Source organism: Lemur catta, chromosome 4 (genome assembly GCF_020740605.2).
Source record: "Lemur catta isolate mLemCat1 chromosome 4, mLemCat1.pri, whole genome shotgun sequence".
NCBI classification, from domain to species: domain Eukaryota; kingdom Metazoa; phylum Chordata; class Mammalia; order Primates; family Lemuridae; genus Lemur; species Lemur catta.
In genome coordinates, this window is record NC_059131.1 from 23,529,364 (window position 1) to 23,551,437 (window position 22,074).

Below are 22,074 nucleotides of genomic sequence, written 5' to 3' on the forward strand. Positions count from 1 at the left end.
AATTCTCCTAACATTACAAATAAACCCTAATCGCTCCTTGCCATTGGCCTCAGCGCTTCAAGCCCGTACCAACCCTCAGGACAACTCAGAGAAGCCGTTCTGCACGGCACGTTTGCTTCTAAACCGTGCAGGGGCAGCCGGGAAGGGGGGCGGGACCCTGAGGCCAGGCACGCACTTCCTCTCACGCGTCCCTCACAGCCAATCGGCCTCTGTTGTCCCACCCCTTCCGTTCTGGGAAAAAAACCGAGCTCCCAGAGCGTCTTCCGGCGGGAGCTGTGCTGCTCCTTATCATGGTGAGTTGGCTTGGAGGGATGAGGGTTTCTGTTCTAGGTGGTTCGTCTTATCATCTCTCGTTCCGAAGGGACCTTGAAGTCCCTCAGCCGCCCAGAGGAGGGGTCATCGGAGTTGCGGTCGGGGTCTCGGGAGAAGTGGCTGTCACTCGAAAGATTCCCCTCAGCACTCTGATCCCTTTCGGTCGCTCACCTTGTTCCTTTGGCGCTCGGGACCCTGGCCCCGCTACAAGCGAGCTTTCAGGTCCTGGTCAGTTTATGACTCACCCCTGTCGAGATTTCATTGACGTAGAAATAAAAGTCTTTGTCGGCGTCAGCGACTGCACCTCCAGCAAAAGATCTGAAAACAAGTATATGGCGACGACTATAATGGTGATTCTTAGATCGGTGACAGTAAGACCAGCGGAAATAAAGAAAGTTATTAGTCAGTTTTAAGGCAAACTCCCTACTCTACAACTTGGCTTGACGGAATAGCAGGTGGCCTGATACGGCAGCAGTTTTCATAAGGGCAGTGACTACAGAAAGCCAAGTTGTTGGTAGAATGTCTTATGGCTGGTTTATTTCTGCGTTTGTAGAAACTAGTGGAAGATCCCAGTAGACGTTACCGTTATTGAGATGTGTTATCTCTAAATTTTCTTAGAGCAATTAGTCATTTTATGCCTTTAGAAATCAAGTATATAGGTCTGTGAATTTTATCTAAAGATAAGCAGTTGGTTAGGATTTCCCATGTCAAAGTGGTGTGTGCCTTTTGAAAATGGATTTATCAGTCCAGGCGCCATGGCTCACGCCTGTAATCCTAGCACTCTGGGAGGCCGAGGCGGGAGGATCACTCCAGGTCAGGAGTTTGAGACCAGCCTGAGTAACAGCCAGACCCTGTCTCTACTAAAAATAGAAGGAAATCATGGAGGGGGGGACATGGGCAATATATATAACCTGAACTTTTGTACCCCCATAATAAGCTGAAATTAAAAAAAAAATGCTTATTCAATAAATCTAACATGAATTAAAAAAAGAAATTAGCTGGAAAACTAAAAATATATATAAAAGATTAGCCAGGCATGGTGGCGCATACTTGTAGTCCTAGCTACTCGGGAGGCTGAGGCAGAAGGATTGCTTAAGCCCAGGAGTTTGAGGTTGCTGTGAGCTAGGCTGACGCTACGGCACTCTAGCCTGGGCAACAGAGTGAGACTCTGTCTCCAAAAAAAAAAAAAAAAAAGAAGAAAGAAAATGGATTTATCAGAAAAATTCATGGAGCACTTATTGATAGTCCACTTATAAGAAAGGGACTACATTTCTGTGCCTAAGCTGTTTTCACTCTATTGAATTTTTTTCTTAAGTGCATAGTGTTGAAAAAAATGTCTTATTCACACACTTTGTCTTTTGTAAATTTTCTGTGATCTTTGTGCACACAGAAAATGGGTAAAAGTTTATCTTTTTTTGGCCAGCAACCAAATAGCCTCTAGCTATGCTTTTTGAAATGTTCATTATTGTGTGGCCAGATGTATATTTCTAAAATTTGACCACATCACTCCCTTGCTTAAAAGTGCTCATTTTTATTTTATATAGCTCTCAAGATAGTCCTAACTGTTTTTTTTTTTTTGGAGACAAGAGTCTTGCTCTGTTGCCCAGGCTAGAGTGCCGTGGTGTCAGCCTAGCTCACAGCAACCTCAAACTCCTGGGCTCAAGCGATCCTTCTGCCTCAGCCTCCCAAGTAGCTGGGACTACAGGCATGTGCCACCATGCCCGGCTAATTTTTCTATATATATTTTAGCTGTCCATATAATTTCTTTCTATTTTTAGTAGAGACGGGGTCTCCGCTCTTGCTCAGGCTGATCTCGAACTCCTGAACTCAAACAATCCGCCCGCCTTGGTCTCCCAGAGTGCTAGGACTACAGACGTGAGCCACTGTGCCTGGCCTAGTCCTGTTTGACTGGCATACAAAGTCATCCATAGTCAAGCTTCTTACCTTAATAGCCTCTTTTTTACACATACACATACATGACATGCATATTCCAGCCATGGCCAACGGCTTGCAAATCATGATGTCTGAATTGGGCTTTTGCACCTATGGTATTCCATATGCCTGAATTGTCCTATATCTCACACTCCTAGGCTCAAGCAATCCTCTTGCCTGAGCCTTCCACGTCCGGCTAATTTTTCCTATTTTTTGTGGAGACAGGGTCTTGCTCTTGCTCAGGCTCGTATCAAACTTCTCTCCTCAAGGGATCCTCCTGCCTTGGCCTCCCAAAGGGCTAGGATTACAGGCATGAGCCACTGCATCCGGCCCACTAATTCTTTTTCTCGAGCCTTTCCCCCATGATGTCCCAGTATCCTGTTAGGTGCTTCTCCTTTGTGCTCCCATGATACATTGTGCTTTGGTACATTTATATATATATATGTATATGCACCCACACACGCACACCCATATATACATACACACACACACACAAACACAAATACACACATATGTAAGCAATAATTTATTACATAAAGCTTTGCAAATACATACATATCATAAAAACCTAACTTGCCTAAAACACTCATGAATGGATTTGAAGGAAAAGGATAAGAAACTTAAAATTCAGAGGTTTTTTAGATAATACACCTTCATTAACTCACAGCCCTAATTTAATAAAGTTAAATTTGAATCCCTTGTGCTTTTTGCCAATAACATCTATAGACTTTACCAGACTATGTTAAAATTGTATATGTACTTGTCTTTCTCACTTCCTAGACTGTAAGCTCATTGAGAGCAGGATGCATATATTTCACTCTGGTATTCCCAGAGCCTTGTACAGTGCCTGGCCCAGAGAAAGTTTTTAATAAATATCTGTTTTATAAAACACTGAATAAACTATGGCACTAAATTTCTATGTTTGAAACAGTAATACAAGGAAATAGTAGCATTTAAGATTTATTTTAAAGGTTATGGGGAAAAAGATTTTATGAGTCACTGATTATGTATTATTAAGAACATGCTATGGCAAAATAGTGTTTTCTTAGAAAATGTAAAGAAAATATAGCCCTTGTCATTAGTGAAGTTACTAAAAATTAACTTACAATGCACATAAGGTCAAGGCCATCCTATGGTAAACTAAAAATTAAGTGGCATAAAAAACACTACAGTTTGAAATAATCTAGGAAGACTTCATGTAGTAGGTGAAACATGAAACTAAGCAATTTGTGCCTTAGTCTAATACTTTTAATCTAATATTTGTTTCATTTAGATGAGACAGAGAAGTCAAGTATTACAGGGCTAGCAGAGCTTGGTCTCAACAGTTCTGACCTTTTCATGATAGCGTAGGATTGTCATGAGAGAAGGGGTAAACCAGTTTAGCTGGAGTTGAGGATTTCTATCTGGAGTAAGAGATAAGACTGGAAAGAAAAGGTAAGTCATTGAAAGCTTGGAATTTCAGGTTGTAAAATTCAAAGTTTATCCTGATAGTAATGGAGAGCCAATATAATTTTGGAAAGAGTGATATGAACATTGGCAATTTGGTTTTGTTTTTAATATCAAGATGGCATCACAAGTGGTCCTCTACTTTTTAGAAACCTTGTTGATTTTCTTAACCTGAAACTTAAAGTAACTTAAGTATCCAATGATAACAATATTGGCAGAATTTTTTATCGTTGTGACCAAATATCCCACATGTAATTCTTTAAGAAAAGGATACATAGAATATGTTTATTAACATTAACGTTTATTAATATGTCAAATCAAAATAGCATATTGTTCCTTTTAAAGTGAATTAGCTTAGCAAAGCCTTAGGATTACACACACACTATTCTTTATTTGGATATCAAAATTAGTAACACTTTTCTGATGCTTTATTTTTCCTGTTTAAAATATTTTTTATTTCATTTTTTTTTTTTTTTGAAACAGAGTTTCACTCTGTTGCCTGGGCTAGAGTGCCGTGGCGTCAGCCTAGCTCACAGCAACCCCAAACTCCTGGGCTCAAGCCGTCTTCCTGCCTCAGCCTCCCAAGTAGCTGGGACTACAGGCATGCGCCACCATGCCTGGCTAATTTTTTGTATATATTTTTAGGTGTCCAGCTAATTTCTTTCTATTTTTTTAGTAGAGGTGGGGTCTCGCTCTTGGTCAGGCTGGTCTCGAACTCCTGAGCTCAAACTGTCCATCCACCTCAGCCTCCCAGAGTGCTAGGATTACAGGCGGGAGCCACCGTGCCCAGCCCCACCTAAATTTTTTATTTTTATTTTTTGTAGAGATGGAGTCTTGCTACATTGCCTAGGCTAGTCTCGAACAATCCCACCTACCTTGGCTTCCCAGAGTGTAGGAATTACAGGTGTGAGCCACCCCGCCTGCCCTGGCCTTCTTTATCATTTTATTACTTTTTTATTATGAAAATTTTTGAACATATACAAAAATAGAGACACTATAGTATAATGAGTCCCCCTCTACCCATCACCTGGTTCCAACAATCATCAACACTCTGCTATTGTTTGTTTTGTGCCAAGGCTAGTGCTTGGTCCTTTTTCTACCTTTCCTGAGTTCCAGCATAATGCAGCAAATGGCATATCTAAGCTTTGAAGAAATGGATTATCCCTCTGTGCAACTACTCTAATGTTCCCTAAATGCTAACTCTGTAGAAAAATCATGCCTCTGCTTGAATTGGATCTGAAGGTTTTTTATATTTATAATCTGTTAATACTCCAATTCCACTGCTTTCTGGGGCTTCAGAGTCAAATTGGCCAACTTTAGTAGCCAAACTACTTTGTGGCTTTTACCATCTAGGAAAGTATTTTGTTAAAATCCAAATATTTAAGTATATGACACTTAGCAATCAAATTATTGTGAAGGATTTTTTTCCCCCTGGAAACAGTTACTTTTGGAATAACAGAATTTTCTCTTTACAGGTAGCTATAGGCTGAGCATGGTGTCTCACGTCTGTAATCCTGGTACTTTGGGAGGCCCAGGTGGGAGGATTGCTTAAACCCGGGAGTTTGCAGTTGCAGTGAGCTATGATGATGCCACAGTACTCTAGCTCAGGTGACAGAGTGAGACCCTGTCTCAAAAAAAAAAAAAAAAATCTATAGAGTATTGCTGTGGGAAACCTATAGCAGAAAAATTAATAGGGCCATGCTATGTTTTCAGCATATAAAAAATTTTTGAATGATAACTGAAGAAATTAGTAATCACAGGTCTTTTGGCATTATTCCCATTATTACCAGTAAACAGCATAAATTCAATTCATGATAGCACACACTTAAAGTACCATTTTTGGCCTTCCTCATAGACATAAATTAAATTTCTGCTTCATTATCTGTTCTACATCATAGGAAAATGACTGGAATGGTTTTCCTTAAATTTGGGATGGTCTGATTTTAAATATAGGATATATGGCAAACACGATATTCTCTCTATGGTAGGGGGATCAGGATGTGCTGAGAAGTCACTTGAGAAAGATAGGCCTCCTCCAAAGCAGCAGAAGCTATAGTTCAGCAAGAGGTGGGTAGAGCTATAGGGAGAGGCATACCATTTTTTATTTTTAAAATAGCAACAGAAATTGTGATTTCAAATTAGCAGTACAAAGTCTCAAAAACAAATATTGTGACTAATAGGCAGCTATTGATTTGGCCAGCTTTATAAATATATAACTTTTTAAAATCGGTCATTTGTGGTTTTTTTTTTTTTTAATTTGTAGAAGCGTTTTGTGTATAGAGGAAATTGGAAATCAGCCTACTGTCTGTCATGAATTAGAATTTTTTTTTTCACAGTTCACAGTTTAACTTCTCTAGGGTTCCCCCCACCCCCCCCACCCCCGCTACCCTTTTAGGGTATTGTATTCCCATGTGAAACTATGTAGTAAAATTGATGAATTTTTTTCCTTTACAGCCTCTTGGTTTCATGTCCTATTATAAAGATCTTCTCCAACTCCAAGATTATAAAATCATACATCCATACTTTTTCTTCTACTGCTCTGTATAGTTTTATATATTAATTTTTTTTCTTTTTTTCTTTTCTTTTTTTTTTTTTTTTTTGAGACAAGGTCTTGCTCTGTAACCCAGGCTGGAGTACAGTGGCCTGATCATAGCTCACTGTAACCCTGAATTCCTGAGTTCAAGTGTTCCTTTTGCCTCAGCCTCTCAAGTAGCTGGGACTATAGGCACACCCTACCACATCGGCTAATTTTTCTATTTGTAGTAGAGATGGGGTTTCACTCTTGCTCAGGCTAGTCTACAACTCCTGAGCTCAAGCAATCCTCCCCGCCTCGGCCTCCCGATGTGCTAGGATTACAGGCATGAGCACCACAACCAGCCTGTATCTTATTTTTAAAATAATAACAAATTAGAGTAAGGAGTATAGGAAGGATGCAACAGTACCTTTATCAAAATGCCATTTATTGAATAGCTCATATTATCTCCCTCTGATATTGAATACTGCTTTTATCATAAGTTAATTTTGCCTATGTACATGAACTCTCCTTTCTGCTAAGGCTTTCCCACAGGGTTTCCTTGGGTGGTAAATCTCTAGTTGCCATTTGGTCTTCTTTCTCATGGGTGACCCTACTGCTAGGCCCTTTCTCTGCTAGACCCATACTGTGTACTAGCCGGGGCCATGGAGACTAGCTAGGATGTCATATACTTTGACTTAACACCTAGTAGAGAACCTCAGTTGCCAGAACTTTCATATGTATAGCTTTGATTATGTGAATTGTGATATTTTCTTTCCAGTAGAGCTATTTGGCAAACTATTTCCTTTTCTGGTTAAAAATTGCTGTATTCATTTAAAAATAAAGAATGTGGTCTGGGCCGGGCGCGGTGGCTCACGCCTATAATCCTAGCACTCTGGGAGGCCCAGGCGGGTGGATCACTCAAGGTCAGGAGTTCGAGACCAGCCTGAGCAAGAGCGAGACCCCGTCTCTACTAAAAATAGAAAGAAATTATCTGGCCAACTAAAATATATATAGAAAAAATTAGCCGGGCATGGTGGCGCATGCCTGTAATCTCAGCTACTGGGGAGGCTGAGGCAGGAGGATCGCTTAAGCCCAGGAGTTTGAGGTTGCTGTGAGCTAGGCTGACGCCAGGGCACTCACTCTAGCCAGGGCAACAAAGCGACACTCTGCCTCAAATAAAAAAAAAAGAATGTGGTCTGGAGCTAAAATGCTTGAGTTTGAATTCTTGCTCAGCCATTTACTAGTTTTGTGACTTTGGATAATTTACTAAAAGTTGTTTCTACCACATAGGATTATTTTGAGTGTTAAATTGATAAATACACATAAAGTGTCTAGAATAAGTGCGTGGTATATATTGAGTACTCAATAAATGTTAGTTGTTATTACTACTATATCACATCACAGGAACTATGAAGAAAATTAGATACTTAAATGCTGATTTGTATATTGTTTGTTTGTTTGAAAGGGGACAATTCATCTCTTTCGAAAACCACAAAGATCCTTTTTTGGCAAGTTATTACAGGAATTTAGACTTGTAGCAGCTGACCGAAGGGTAAGTTATTCCTTAACTCCAATTTTAATTACTGAATAAACAATATTATCATATTGAAAAAAGGTAATTTTTCAGGCAAATAGAAAAATCCCAGTACACTGTTTTCATTTTTCCATGTTAGATAAGTATTATTTAAATGTAAAATTACAGTTGTTTGGTGTTCAATTGTTCTGTTTTGTTGGGAGGAAGCGAGGCTTCAAAGTTTTTATTCTAATTCTATGGTGTTTTAAGGAAAAATTGTTTTGCAATTGCTTTTTCTTATTAGCTTTCTAAAAAATTAAATGGATGTAGTCTAAAGCAATGTTTTCTCATTTTTAATGTAAGGTAGGAAAAAATATATCATGCTTTGAGACTGTTAATAAAAATATATGATTGCTATCCTTTTTGGCCACCAATGTAGACTGTGTTGTTTTCATTTTCATTATTGTCTAAATTATAAACTCTCTGAAGGCAGTGACTATGTCTATTTTGCTCACCTTTTTATAGAAGTACAAAATAAGCACCCAATAAATACTTGATGAGTTTTAAGTAAAACTGGCTTCAGTGGAACATAATTATAAGCATTGTCAATGATATTGGCCTTACATTGTGAACTAGGCTAGAAGCCTTTTTTCTTTGTTACCACTATATCTCCCACTCCTAAAACCTTAGACTATAGTCAGAATTCATTAAGTGTAGTATTTGGAAATATTATTGTGTCCTGAGTGAGAATGTTAAAGAGCCAAGGGTAGAGAATGCATCTCTTTCTTAGATATATAGTCCATTTAGCATGATCTCTTGAGAACAGACAGAGCTCTGTGATGCTGATGGAAAGGAATGATATTATAGAAATAAAAAGGAAATTCTTTGACAATACACTTTATTGAGGCACAGTATACCACAGCACCACACCAATCAATATAGGAACATCTGAGCTGTACTGATATTCTCTATCATAATTTAAATTTTAAGAGATACCCATGGCTTATCTCCCTTTATCCCTGCTTATAATTCTTGGTGATTTCACATTTCAAGAGCCTCATCTTTCAGTACCTTACTTCTTCTCCACAAATAATCTTGTCCTTCATCCCTTCTAGTCATCTAACCCTATGGCTAGACCTTATCACTTATAATAACTATGTCTTCCTGTTATCTCAATTTCAAGCATTTCAGTCACTAGTTACCGGCTCCTATCTTTCTGGTTCATTTCTACTGTTATCCCAACTCTACTTTTCAATTTTACTACAACCTCCAATCCATTGACTCTGCCATATTTTTACTGTTTTTTTTTTTTTTTTTTACCTCCCTTATCCTCATTTGCTTCCTTATCCAACTTAGATTCTATGGTCCATCATTATCATTTTCTTTTATATATTCTCAACTCCTTTGTGCCCCCTTCCCTCTGACATACTTCCCTGGAACATCCCTAACCTTCATTAAGTTTACTTTCTACTCTGTACCTACACCTAAGCAACTGAATGTAACTTGAGAGAAACAAAAATATGCTGACTAGTCTTACTTTGAATTTATAATCAAACAGGCCATTAGTGCTGCCCATACTATATTTCCTTAGCTCATTCAGTTTTCTGCTTTCCTAGATGACTTTTTCATACCCTTTTCTTTCTTCCCTGTCCTCAGGTTTCCAAACCTTCTTCAACTTATTCTAACCTAATGATCTTGCTTCCTATTTCACTAAGGGAAAAGAAGTAATCAGAAGGAATCTCCTACATCCTATCATTAGCACATAAGCCAACACTCTACCTTCCCTCCTATTCTATGAATCAACACTTCTACTACTTAAGGCCAATCCCTGTACTTGTTGCCTACTCAAAGATGATGTTCCTCTAATTGTTCCTTCTGTTTCTTGCATCATTGTTTCTTCTTGCATCATTTTCTTTCTTGCATCATAATTACATGTTATATGTTCTCTCAGGACTGCTTCATTGCTCAGGTTACTTTTATAACAAAACTATTTAAAAGAATTGTCTATACTGTCTGTGTTCACCTTCTCTTCTTCCTGTCTCTGTTAAACACATACCAGTCTGGCACCAGTTCCCTCTATTCCACATAAGCAGATTTTATAAGGTGGTTATAAACCTCTATGTTGCCAAAATCAATGGTTGTCTTCATTTTTCACCTTACTTGACCTTCAACAGTATTTGACAAAAATTGGTCACTTCCTCCTTAAAACACGTATTCATTTGGACTCTGAAACGGCACTCTTGGTTTTTATCCTACTTACTTGGCCCTTACTTTTTAGTCTTTTTTGCCATTTTTCTCTCATCTTTCTGACCTCTAAATTTTGGAGTGTCAGGGCTTAGAGCTCCAACCTCTCCTTTTTATGTTCATATATGTCTTGAGATAGCATCTATATGCTGATGACCCCATACTTACATCTCAAGCCCTAACTTCTCCAGTACTTCCGGATTCCTATATATAATGGCCTTCTCAGCATTTCCACCTGGACATCTAATAGGCATCTCAAACTTAACATGGACATGTCTGAACTTTGATCTTCAATCACGTTCCCCCTGAATGGCCACTCTTTTCTTCCAAATGCTTGGGCCAGAAAACCTGGAGTCATTCTCAACTCTTTTCTTTTCCTTACTCCTCATATCCATTTTATAAGTAAATCTGCTAGCTCTATTTTCAACATGACACCCAGAGTCTGACTCTTTAATACCTTCTTATCACCTTTGAAGCTGCCAACATTTCACATATGGATTGTTACAATCACATTCTTCTTCTTTTTTTTTTTGAGACAGAGTCTCATTCTGTTGCCTGGGCTAGAGTGCCATAGTGTCAGACTCACTCACAGCAACCTCAAACTCCTGGGCTCAAGCAGTCCTACTGCCTCAGCCTCCCAAGTAGCTGGGACTACAGGCATGCGCCACCACGCCCGGCTAATTTTTTATATGTATATATTTTTAGTTGTCTAGCTAATTCCTTTCTATTTTTTTAGTAGAGGCAGGGTCTTGCTCTTGCTCAGGGTGGTCTCGAACTCCTGACCTCAAATGATCCACCTGACTCGGCCTCCCAGAGTGCTAGGATTACAGGCGTGAGCCACCGCGCCCTGCCACAATCACATTCTAAATGGTCTTCCTCCTTCTATCCTTGCCTCCTGTGCAGTATGTTCTCCACAGAGAAGCCAGATTGGTCTTTCTAAAATGTAAGCTAAGTCACTTTCCATCTCATTTGGGATAAATCCCAGTTGTTTTCCTGTCACTCCAAATACTACTTGACGTAGCCCCAGACTCCTCTCACCTACTCTGCTCTACCTCAGCCACGTACTCTTCTGCCTCAGGGCATTTTCACTATGGTTCTCATTTTCTCTTCCAGATATCTGCATGCTTAGCACCTTTGCGTCTTCTGGATTTCTGGTTGCATGCCACCTTACCAAAGGGGTCTTTTCTGACCACCCTATCTGGAAGAACAACCCTTCCATATCTCCCATTACTGTCTTATTACCTTTATTTTTTTCTTCCTAGCATTTATTACCACTTGGCTTTATATATTTATTGTCTTGTCACCCCACCTACTTTGTAAAGTCCATGTTTTGTTCATTACTATATCATCAGTGCTTAGACTAGTCCAGAACAAAATAGATACTTAAATATTTCTTGAGTGGATAAATCGCTTGATTCAGCAGCAAAGCTAAAGAGAATGTCATTTTTTAGTTTACCTTCTTTATCCCTTTTCTTAGCTGTTTTTGGATATCCTTGTCCTGACTAGATTCCATGTCCAGTAATTTCATTGTCTTTACCAGAATTAGAGTCCTTTACCCCCACATCAGTTCTCAAGTCCCTAACATCCTACCTTACCTGCTTCTCTGGTTCTGTGGGTAGAGGAAGTTGCAGAATGGTGCCTACCAAAAATTCATGCTGATAATTTTTGTTCTCATCTTTGACGATTCATAGTATACTTACCATAATAGCTGCTTCTTCAGATTCTCCTTTGGATTTAAGTTTCCAGTCTTTCTTTGCCATATTCCTTAATTTTAGGAAATGATTTTTCTGCTTCTTTTCTAGAGATTTGTAGATTCTTGGCTCTGTGCTACTTCATTCTTCACTTCTTTTTATCTCACAGTTTCCCTGTCCTTTCAGTCACCTTCTTACCCTTATTTTCTGAGAGATGTTGTTTCTTCGTTTCTAAACTTGTACTTTCCATCTGAATTCTAATACTCAAACCATACTTGACCTTCCCAGCTGTACCTGTTTAATTTTGACACCTCCAAACAATTGCCTTTTCACTAATTTCTTTTCCCTCTACTTTGAAGTAAGCATAGGTCTCCCTTCTAGGTAGTGAGTGAGATGGAACAAAAATAAAAAACGCTTCACTTGATTTCTTCTTCCTTTATTTTTGGAATGCCCTTCCTTCTTCCTCTGACTAAATCCCAGCTGTTTTGAAGCCTTATCTCAGTCTTCCCTCTTGTGTTACCTTCTAAACCGTGGTAATTTTTCCCTCTTTTGCAGTCCTATTTCACATAGTTTATTTGCTAAATAATCAAGTACTGCCTTTTTTTGGGTAACTTTTTATTCTGATATAATTTCAAAGTTATCAAAGAGTTACAAGATTAGTATAAGGAGCACCTTTATGCCCTTTCCTCAGATCCACCAAATGCTTATATTTTGCCCCATTTGCTTTATCACTGTCTCTGTGTAGATATTTATAGGGACTAAATGATATACATATATATGCACACTTTTCTCAGCTCCTTGAGAGTTTCTGTGTCAGAGTTTATTTTCTCTTGAAAAATTCCCCTTCTGGAATTATTCTTTTAGATTTGTATACTGTAATAATCACTTGGTTCATGAAAATTTTGGTAGCTGTAGAAAGCAAGACAGACTTTTTGAAGGAAGTTGTGCTCATTCCTTTGAATATCAGAATATAAATTTCAACAACGTGAACAGACCCAGTGAAATTTATCAGTACTGTACAAATAAGAGTGATTTTCTTTTTCACAGTCCTGGAAGATTCTGCTTTTTGGTGCAATAAACTTGATTTGTACTGGTTTCCTGCTTATGTGGTGCAGTTCTACTAATAGTATAGGTATGTCACCATTTTTATATTTATGGAGTTAATTATTAGTTTTGCTTTTATTTTTCTGATTTCAATAAAGGTATATCTTCCTTTACATAGAATATGGTATTCTTAAATATGTATAACTCAAAAGATTTAAATGAGAGGATATATTTAAAACTGCCCTGTAAACTATAAAGTTTGCTTCATTTGTTAGGACATTATCATTTTAATGAGTTGTTATTTTTTAAAAACACTTTAAATTTGTGAAACAGATTTCTTTTTAACATGTGATAAGTTAAAACTTTAATTTATGTGGTTTATTTATTCATTTATTTTTATTTGCTTTTTCCCTCCTCAGCTACCTTAATTTATGTAGTTTATAAGTAAGATTTTGAGGTTGGTTCATTTTTCCTCAAAAAGGGAATTCTGTAATTTTTTCTTGTGTCTTCTTATGTTTTTATGCATCATTCTTTTCTTCCTACTATTCAAATAGTACATTTAAAATAGTACTGAGATGACAGAGCAGGCAGAAAAATGGTCACAGAACTTTTGAGCATTTGCTGCTTCATTTTTCCTGATGGAGAAATCAGGTTCTAAAGTGAACTTTTCTACTAACCAACTTTTGGATATTTATCAAATTTACTAGATAATTGCCAACATATGACATTGGCCAGTGATTCAAAACTTTTTTTGGTAATGGATACCCCTGGTATGAACAATTTTGGTGACTTGCTATATTTTTTTAACAAGGGATTCAGTAACATTTTAATCAGTCCTTTTGTTGTTTTGCAGCTTTAACTGCCTATACTTACCTGACCATTTTTGATCTTTTTAGGTAAGTTTTAAAAACTCTCCTTAATGTTTTAGAGCCAATAAGGAATTTGGTGCTCCAAACTTATGAACACAAGTTTTCTTTGCTTAAAGGAAAGTAATTTACATAAGTAAAATTATCAACATAGAACATATATCCAAAGAAGAACAATTAGAGATATAATAGAAGAAAATATGTCATTTACATACTAACAGAAAAGATAAATACTCAGGCATAAACCTAACGAGGTATTTACACTTTCTGTGTGACGAAAATTTCAAAATGATTCTGTAGGGGAAAAAAGACCCAAAAACCGTAGAACAATAGACTGTATACTTAGATAAGAATACTTAAAATCACTTTAAAAAGTCAATTCTTTCTAAGTTAATCAAACTAGATAGGCTTATTCTAAAGTTTATGTGAGAAAATGAACAGAATAGGAGGTTGAGTAATATACCTAAACGCTTAGGTGAGTTTACTGTGTGATAAATGACACAAAACCCAACAGCTATAAAAGAAAACACTGATAACTCCAATGTTTTATTTATGTATTTTATTATTTTTTTTATTTATTTATTTTTTTGAGACAGAGTCTCACTCTGTTGCCCAGGCTAGAGTGCTGTGGCATCAGCCTAGCTCACAGCAACCTCAAACTGCTGGACTCAGCAATCCTTCTGCCTCAGCCTCCCAAGTAGCTGGGACTACAGGCATGCGCCACCATGCCCACCCAGCTAATTTTTTCTATATATTTTTAGTTGTCCAGATAATTTCTTTCTATTTTTAGAAACAGGGTCTTTCTCTTGCTCAGGCTGGTCTCGAACTCCTGAGCTCAAACTATCCTCCCACCTCGGCCTCCCAGAGTGCTAGGATTACAGACGTGAGCCACAGTGTGTGGCCCAATAACTCCAATTATATAAAAAATTTAAAATCTAGGTAACAAATATCACTGTAAATAGGGAACAACCTGAGAAGATATTTGTAATTCGTATCTCAGACAACAGGCTAATTTTGCTAATATTTGAAGGGCCCTACAATTTAATGAGGCAAAGACCAAGAAAAAAAAAGAAAGAGAGAAAGAAAACAATGTATAATACCATAGACAGTTCACAGAAAAGGAAATAGAAACAGCTCTTATAAAAGTTGCTCATCTTCACTAATAGCAAGAGAAATGCAAATTAAAATCACTCTGAGATGCTATATTTGCATTATTTTACATTTATATTATATTTAGAATAAATAGAGGTACTAATGAGCAGAAAAGGCAAAATACAACAGTGTGTATGGTATGCTGCAATTTGTACTAAAAGGGAGGAAGGAATAAAAAGAATACACGTATACATACATATCCACACATTATACTCATTTGCTTTTATTTGCATAAATGTTCATGGGAAGAGTAAACAAGAAACTGATGATAATGGTTGCCTCTGAGGAGGAAGACTCAGTGGCAGGACAAGGTTAGAATCTTCCCACTTTATATCCTTTTGTAAATTTTGAATTAGGTAAATAAATAGGCCTGGTGCAGTGGCTCACACCTGTAATCCCAGCACTCTGGGAGGCCGAGATGGGAGGATCACTTGAGGTCAGGAGTTCGAGACCAGCCTGAGCAAGAATGAGACCCTGTCTCTACTAAAAATAGAAAAAAGTAGCCGGTTAACTAAAAATAGAAACAAAAAATTAGCCGGGCATGGTGGCTCTCGCCTGTAGGAGTTTGAGGGTACAGTGAGCTATGATCATGCCACTGCACTCTAGCCTGGGAGAGAGGAGACCCGTGACAGAGGGAGACCCCATCTCTAAAAAAAAAAAAAAAAAAAAAGATTTAGATTTCTAACTACAGAGACTCATTTGGCTGGCTTTATCCAGTCCAATTTCAAAAATCATCCATTCATTCAAAACCAACCAGATTGTTAGCTTCAGTGTAAATGCCAAATGCTTGCTGATTACTTGAATTGGAAGTGAGGTTAGCAGACTATAAGAACTTTGTCATGACAAGTGTAAAGTATACTAAGGGTACTAGCCAGGGCTGTTTTGATTGCAGCCATCAGATTCCCACTGGAGCTATCTTAAGGGGAGATGGGTTGGAGGATCCCTAATTTTATAGGTTCAGGGGTGTTTCATGGAATCAGAGGGAGGAGGTTTAGCTGGGCCCAAAGACTAGAGCGCTGTAAGAATCTAACTCATCCTGTCTTGTCCCTGTTTCCCTGTGCATAGATTTCCTTGAGCTACTTTCTTCCTGTAGATCATCTTTCTCTGCTCCCAAGTCCAGGGATAGAAACATAGATACTGTGCTTAACTTTCAAATTTGTATTTCTACTGTTCGAGAAAGCAGCCAAGGCCAGGCGAGGTGGCTCATGTGTGTAATCCTAGCACTCTGGAAGGCTGAGATGGGAGAATCTGTTTTTGAGTTCAGTAGTTCGAGACCAGCCTGAGCCCTGAGTAAGAGCTGAGACCCTGTCTCTACTAAAAATAGAAAAAATTAGCTGGGCACAGTAGTGCACACCTGTAGTCCCAGCTACTCAGGAGGCTGAGGCAGAAGGATTGCTTGAGCCCGGGAGTTTTAGGTTGCTGTGAGCTAGGTTGACGCCATGGCACTCTAGCTAGGGTGACAGAGGGTGACTCCGTGCCAAAACAAACAAACAAACAAAAACAAAACAAAATAAAACCAAAAAGAAAGCAGCCTAATTAAGAATGGAATGCCTTGGTTCCAATTCCAAATTTACCCAAAGCGGTATTTTGGCCCAGGTTAGATAAGGTGCTTTAGGTGCCTACCTGTGGATTAGTCAGCTGTGGCCAGGGCACAGGTCATGTAAGAACATATCAGTTCCCCCTGTAAGTCTATAGATGGGAAAAGAAATGAGGGACAGTTAATAACTAAGAAGTAAGGAATTGTGAGCTATTGAGACAGCCTGTTGGCTCCCTGCTTTATGGGGCCTTTCATATTTCCATATAAGGATTGTAAAATACCTTGACTTTGATGTGTTCAAGACCCATATGATAGGAGTATGTTATAAGGATGTCTTTTTATTAATCAGGAAGCTAAAACTACTTAATTGGGTCTGAAACAGATAGTTGTCACCTGAATTTTATACTGTAGTAGTTTCAGAGTGAATTTCCATGATATTTGGCCAATTGACATAATTTTATCTCATCTAGATTGTTGTCAAGGTGTTATTAATATTTAATTAAACTTTCAACAATGATTATGTAAAGCTTATCAAAGTTAAAATTTATCATATATGCCTAGAATAAAATATATAACCATTATTATTGTGTCATTTTTTAAGCATTCTCAGTTATGGAAACCATTTAGGATAGATAACATTGTGTAGAGAAAGTATGACTTTAGGTTCTATTTAACTGACTTGATGTATTATAACTTTTTTCAGTTTCTTCACATGTTAGAACTGTCATCTTCCAAATATACCATGTGTTAAGATGCTCATTGTGATTAGATTATAAGTTATTAGAATTATTTATTTTTTATTATTAATTTACTCCATGCAAACACTGATAACTTTTAGCAACTTCAGAATTGTGAAAACTTAATTTCTCTTTGCATGTTCTATTCTAGTTCTAGTTCTAACACTAAATTTGTTATCTTTTTACTTAGTTTAATGACATGTTTAATAAGTTACTGGGTAACGATGAGGAAACCTAGCCCTGTCTATTCATTTGGGTAAGTTCAAATTATTTTATTATCTGTTAACTTATGGCTATTAAAATAATAGTAGTAGTAGGCAGTGAAGATCTAGTTGTATTATTTCTGGAAAATAAATGCTACTTGCTTAGTCAAATGATCAAATAGTGAAAATAGATAGAAAAGCATCTTCCAAGAGGATTCTAGAAAAGAAATATGAATATTTAAAATAGAAATCACATTAAAATGCTCACATAAGGTTCTTTTATACTTTATAAAACAAATATTAACACAAAATGTTCACTTTAAGTTCTTTAATATTTTGGGAATCTCTTATTTTAGAAAAAGTAAAGAATTTTCATGTCAGTGTATCTTCTAGATGTTAAAATAAATGTGATATGGTTTAATGTTATGTAGTGGTAGAGATTGATTTTTATTCTAAGACTTCAGATTTGTGATAACAGTGGACTCATTTGTTTCTATAATTTTAGAAATTACTGAAAGTGAAAAGTTAGAAGGTAGTTTTTAGAAAAAAATTTCAGATTCAAGGAAACAATTTGAATGAAGAATTTTCTTTAGTAAAGAAACTTTTGGACCAAACTTACCCTTCTTCTTCACCATACTATTCATTGGAATTATATTCTTTTGAACAAAATCAGGTTTTATTTATTTAAACCATGGAACAAAGTAAACATGAAATTTTAATGGAAAATAAGGGTATTCATAAGTTCACTGAAATTTGATAGAGTTGGATTATCACTATCATAATTAGTTGTGAAGTATAGATACCCATGTATGGAAATCTGTCACTCTTGAGTCAAGCTTTTGTTTGCAAGTGACAGAAATCTTACTTAACTAGTTTGGGGAAAAAATGGGGACTTTTGACAATTTATGTAACCAAACTATGGTAAGATAGTTATTGACATAAACAGTAGACCACTGTGGACATTGTCTTTTTCTTACCTCTCAAGCCTGTTTTTCTCTGCATGTCAGGTTCAGTCTCTCAGACCACTTTTCTCCGCCAACCTGGATTGATAACTCCTAGCAAGACCTTAACTCACACCTTCTCACCTTCATCCTAGAGAGGAGAGAACTCTTTCCTGCCTCTGTTTCATAAAATCATGAGAAAGAACTGTTGATTGGTCCAGCTTGGAAAAGGTGTCAGTCTTTAGAATGGTGACTATGGACAGGAGACAAGGTCATGTAAGGAGGACATAACGGCTCTCATTTTGGCCCACTTGCTTAGAGTGAACAGGAAAGGAGGGAGCAATTAAATAATAAAGTTAAACACTCAAATATAATTCCAGTCAATCACATAGCTTGAAGTACCATCTATGTTTAGTGACTTCAAAATCCAGTTCTCCAGCCCTGAGAATTGTCTACAGTTTTAGACTACCTTCTTGACAGCTTCACATGGGTCTAATTGGTATCTTAAATTTAGGATAGAATTCTTGGTTTCTTTTTTTTTCCTGTTTTAGAATTCTTGGTTTCTTCTCCAAAAACCTGTTCCTTTGTAGTTTTCCCCATCTTAGTAAATACCACCAACACTCATTCATTCATTCATTCATTCATTCATTTATTTTTGAGACAGAGTCTCACTTTGTTGCCCAGGCTAGAGTGAGTGCCATGGCATCAGCCTAGCTCACAGCAACCTCAAACTCCTGGGCTTAAGTGATCCTACTGCCTCAGCCTCCCGAGTAGCTGGGACTACAGGCATGCGCCACCATGCCCGGCTAATTTTTTCTATATATATATTTTAGTTGGCCTGATAATTTCTTTCTATTTTTAGTAGAGACAGGGTCTCGCTCTTGCTCGGGCTGGTTTCGAACTCCTGAGCTCAAACAATCCACCCCCCTCGGCCTCTCAGAGTGTTAGGATTACAGGCGTGAGCCACCAGGCCTGGCCATCACTCATTTATTCAAGCAAAAAATTCTAGGAATTACCCTTAATTACTTTCATCTCCCATGTCTAATCCCTCAGCAGATTATGTCAAGGTTACCTACAGACACATCCAGAATTAGCCCCATCCCCATTTCTATCTCTACAACTACCATCCCAGACCAAGCTGCCTTCATTTCTTGCCTTAACCAAGATATTAGACATCCTAACTGATCCCCCATGCTTCTGCTTTTGTCCTACTCTAGTCCATTCTCCATATAGCAGCCAGAATGTTCTTCTTTTTAAACCTAAATCATACTATCAGTCACCTCCTTAAAACCATGCAGTTGTTTCCCATCATACTTAGGATAAAACCCTGACTCCTTTTCCTAATTTTTCAGAGCGTTTATATGAACCCACTTCTCTTCAGCTAACCACTGTCATGCCCTCTATACCACACTGACTTTCTTTCTGTTATTTGAACACAACTAACTCATTCCTGCCTTGGGGCCTTTGTATAAACTCAGCCTGAAATGCTCTTCTGCCTGAAGTACTCCTTACCTGATCTTTGCAAGACTGGCTTCATCTTGTTATTCACATCTTAGTATGACTAAATGCTAATGTCATTAAGTGCTTGGAATGGGCCAATCTAAAATAGCCATCTGGCCAGCCTCTTGTCACATCAGACTACCATAACTCTCTGTACAGAAATTACCAAATAACTGATTTGTTTTTCTGTCCTCCCTTTTAAAATATAAACTTCATGGAAATAGAGACCCTATCCTGTTTTTTCTTATATCCTTGTGCAGCTTGATGGGTTTTAAGAAGTAAATATACCTATATAACTATTATCTAGATCATGATATAAAACTTTACAAGTCCCCCAAAGCCTCCCTTGGTGTCCACTCAGAGCCAGACTCTGCCAAAAATAGCCAGTATTCTTTTTTTTTTTTTTTTTTTTTTGGAGGCAGGGTCTTACTCTGTTTCCCAGGCTCGAAGGCTGGAGTGCAGTAGCACAATCATAGCTCACTCTGGCCTTGAACTCCTGGGCTCAAGTGATCTTCCTGCCTCAGCCTCTAGAGTAGCTGGATCCAGAAGTGCACTCCACCAAGCTCAGTTAATTTTTTAAAAATCTTTTTTAGAGGCAGGGTTCTTGCTATGTTGCCCAGGCTGGTCTTGAATTCCTGGCCTCAAGCGATCCTCCCACCTTGGCCTCCCATCCCAAAATGCTGGGATTATAGGTGTGAGCCACTGTGCCCAGCCCAGTGTTCTCACCTCTGTCATTGCAGATTAGTTTTGCCTGTTTTCGGGCATCATATAGACCTGATTACAGTGTACACTCTCATATAGCAGTTCATTCTTATTCATTGTTCTAATATTCCATTATATGACTATACCACAAATTGTTTATTTGTTTTTAACTATTTAAGGACATTTAGGTGATTTTCAGCTCTCAGCTATTATAAACAAAACTACTTATGAACAAACACATGTCTTTTGGTGTGCATGTGTACTCATTTATGTTAGGTATGTATCTTTGAGTAGAATTAGGTAGGATTTCCATATGTGCATTATTAGAAGATAATACCAGTTTTCTAGAGTTGTTTTTACCAATTTATACTTTCACTGGCAGTGTTTGAGAATTCTACTTGCTTAATGTCCTTGCAAATAGTTAGTATTCTTTTAAAAAGTCATTCTGGGGTGTACAGTGGTATCTCCTTGTGGTTTTAAGTTATTTTCTTTATGACAAATTGAATACCTTTGCGTATGTTTATTAACCATTTAGATCTGCAGTCCCCACCCCCTGGGCCATGGACCTCCTGCCGGCCCCTTGCACCCTACCACCACCTGTCTCCCCATCTCCTTCTGTGGCAAAATTTTCTTTCATGAAACTTAAGAAAGAGGGGTGACACAGCAGGAGCTGAACAGTGGGCAAGCAAGCAAAGCTATATCTTTATTTATAGACACTACAGCTGCTCCCGGTTGCTTACATCACTGCCTGAGCTCTACCCTTCAACCCCCAGCCCTCCTCTCCCCCCGTGCCAAAAAGGTTGGGGACTGCTAATTTAGATCACCTCTTTTATGAAATGCTTGTTAAAATATTTTGGCTATCTTTCTTATCTTTTTCTTATTAGTCTGTAATTCTTTTAAAAAATTTTTTTTAGTTTATTTTTATTTTTTTTTATTTATTTATTTATTTATTTATTTATTTATTTATTTATTTATTTATTTTTTAAATTTAATCCACAGGCCAGCAGCTGTTGATAGTTTATTTTTATTTTTAGCAATAGAGATGAGGTCTTGAATTCCTGGCCTCATGTGATCCTCCTGCCTTGGCCTCCCAAAGTGTGATCCCTGGGATTACAGTTGTGAGCCCCCGGATACGGCCTGTAGGAGTTCTTCTTTATAGGAGTTCTTGTTCTCTCAGTGCCTTTCTTTCTCTTTTTTTGAGACAGATTCTAACTCTCTTGGCCTGGGTAGAGTGCGGTGGTGTCATTGTAGCTCACTGCAACCTCAAACTCCTGGGCTCAAGCAATTCTCTTGCCTCAGCCTCCCAAGTAGCTGCGACTACAGGCATGTGCCACGATGCTCAGCTAATTTGTCTATTTTTGGTAGAGACAAAGTCTCTCTCTTGCTCAGGCTAGTCTCCTGAGCTCAAGCAGTCCTCCCACCTTGGCCTCCCAAAGTGATAGGATTACAGGCATGAGCCACTGCACCTGGTCCCTTTCTTTCTCTTAATGATATCTTCTGATAAATAAAAGTTTTTAAATTCAATGATAAATTCAATTTATCGGTCTTTTCCTTTGTGATTAGTACTTTTTGTGTACCTGTTTAGAAATCTTGGCTTCCACCAGTGTCATAAAGATATTCTGCTTTGTATCAGCTAGAAATCTTATTGTTTGACTTCATATTTAGGCCTACAATCCAACTGGAATTAATTTTTTGTATGATGTAAAGTAGAGGTCAAGGCACATTTATTTCCATGTAGA

General features: G+C 37.8%; 1 protein-coding gene across 1 annotated transcript in view; it reads left to right on the forward strand.

Annotated features, from left to right (window-relative positions):
* Positions 1–234: 234 nt before the first annotated feature.
* The window catches only part of SLC30A6 (solute carrier family 30 member 6), a 45,278-nt gene continuing 23,438 nt past the window's right edge, over positions 235–22,074 (forward strand). The window contains exons 1-5 of the mRNA XM_045549344.1: positions 235–293; positions 7,671–7,757; positions 12,701–12,785; positions 13,551–13,593; positions 17,180–17,245. Coding sequence (XP_045405300.1) covers positions 291–293; positions 7,671–7,757; positions 12,701–12,785; positions 13,551–13,593; positions 17,180–17,245 — 284 coding nt within the window. The 5' untranslated portion in view covers positions 235–290. The remainder of the gene's footprint in view (positions 294–7,670; positions 7,758–12,700; positions 12,786–13,550; positions 13,594–17,179; positions 17,246–22,074) is intronic.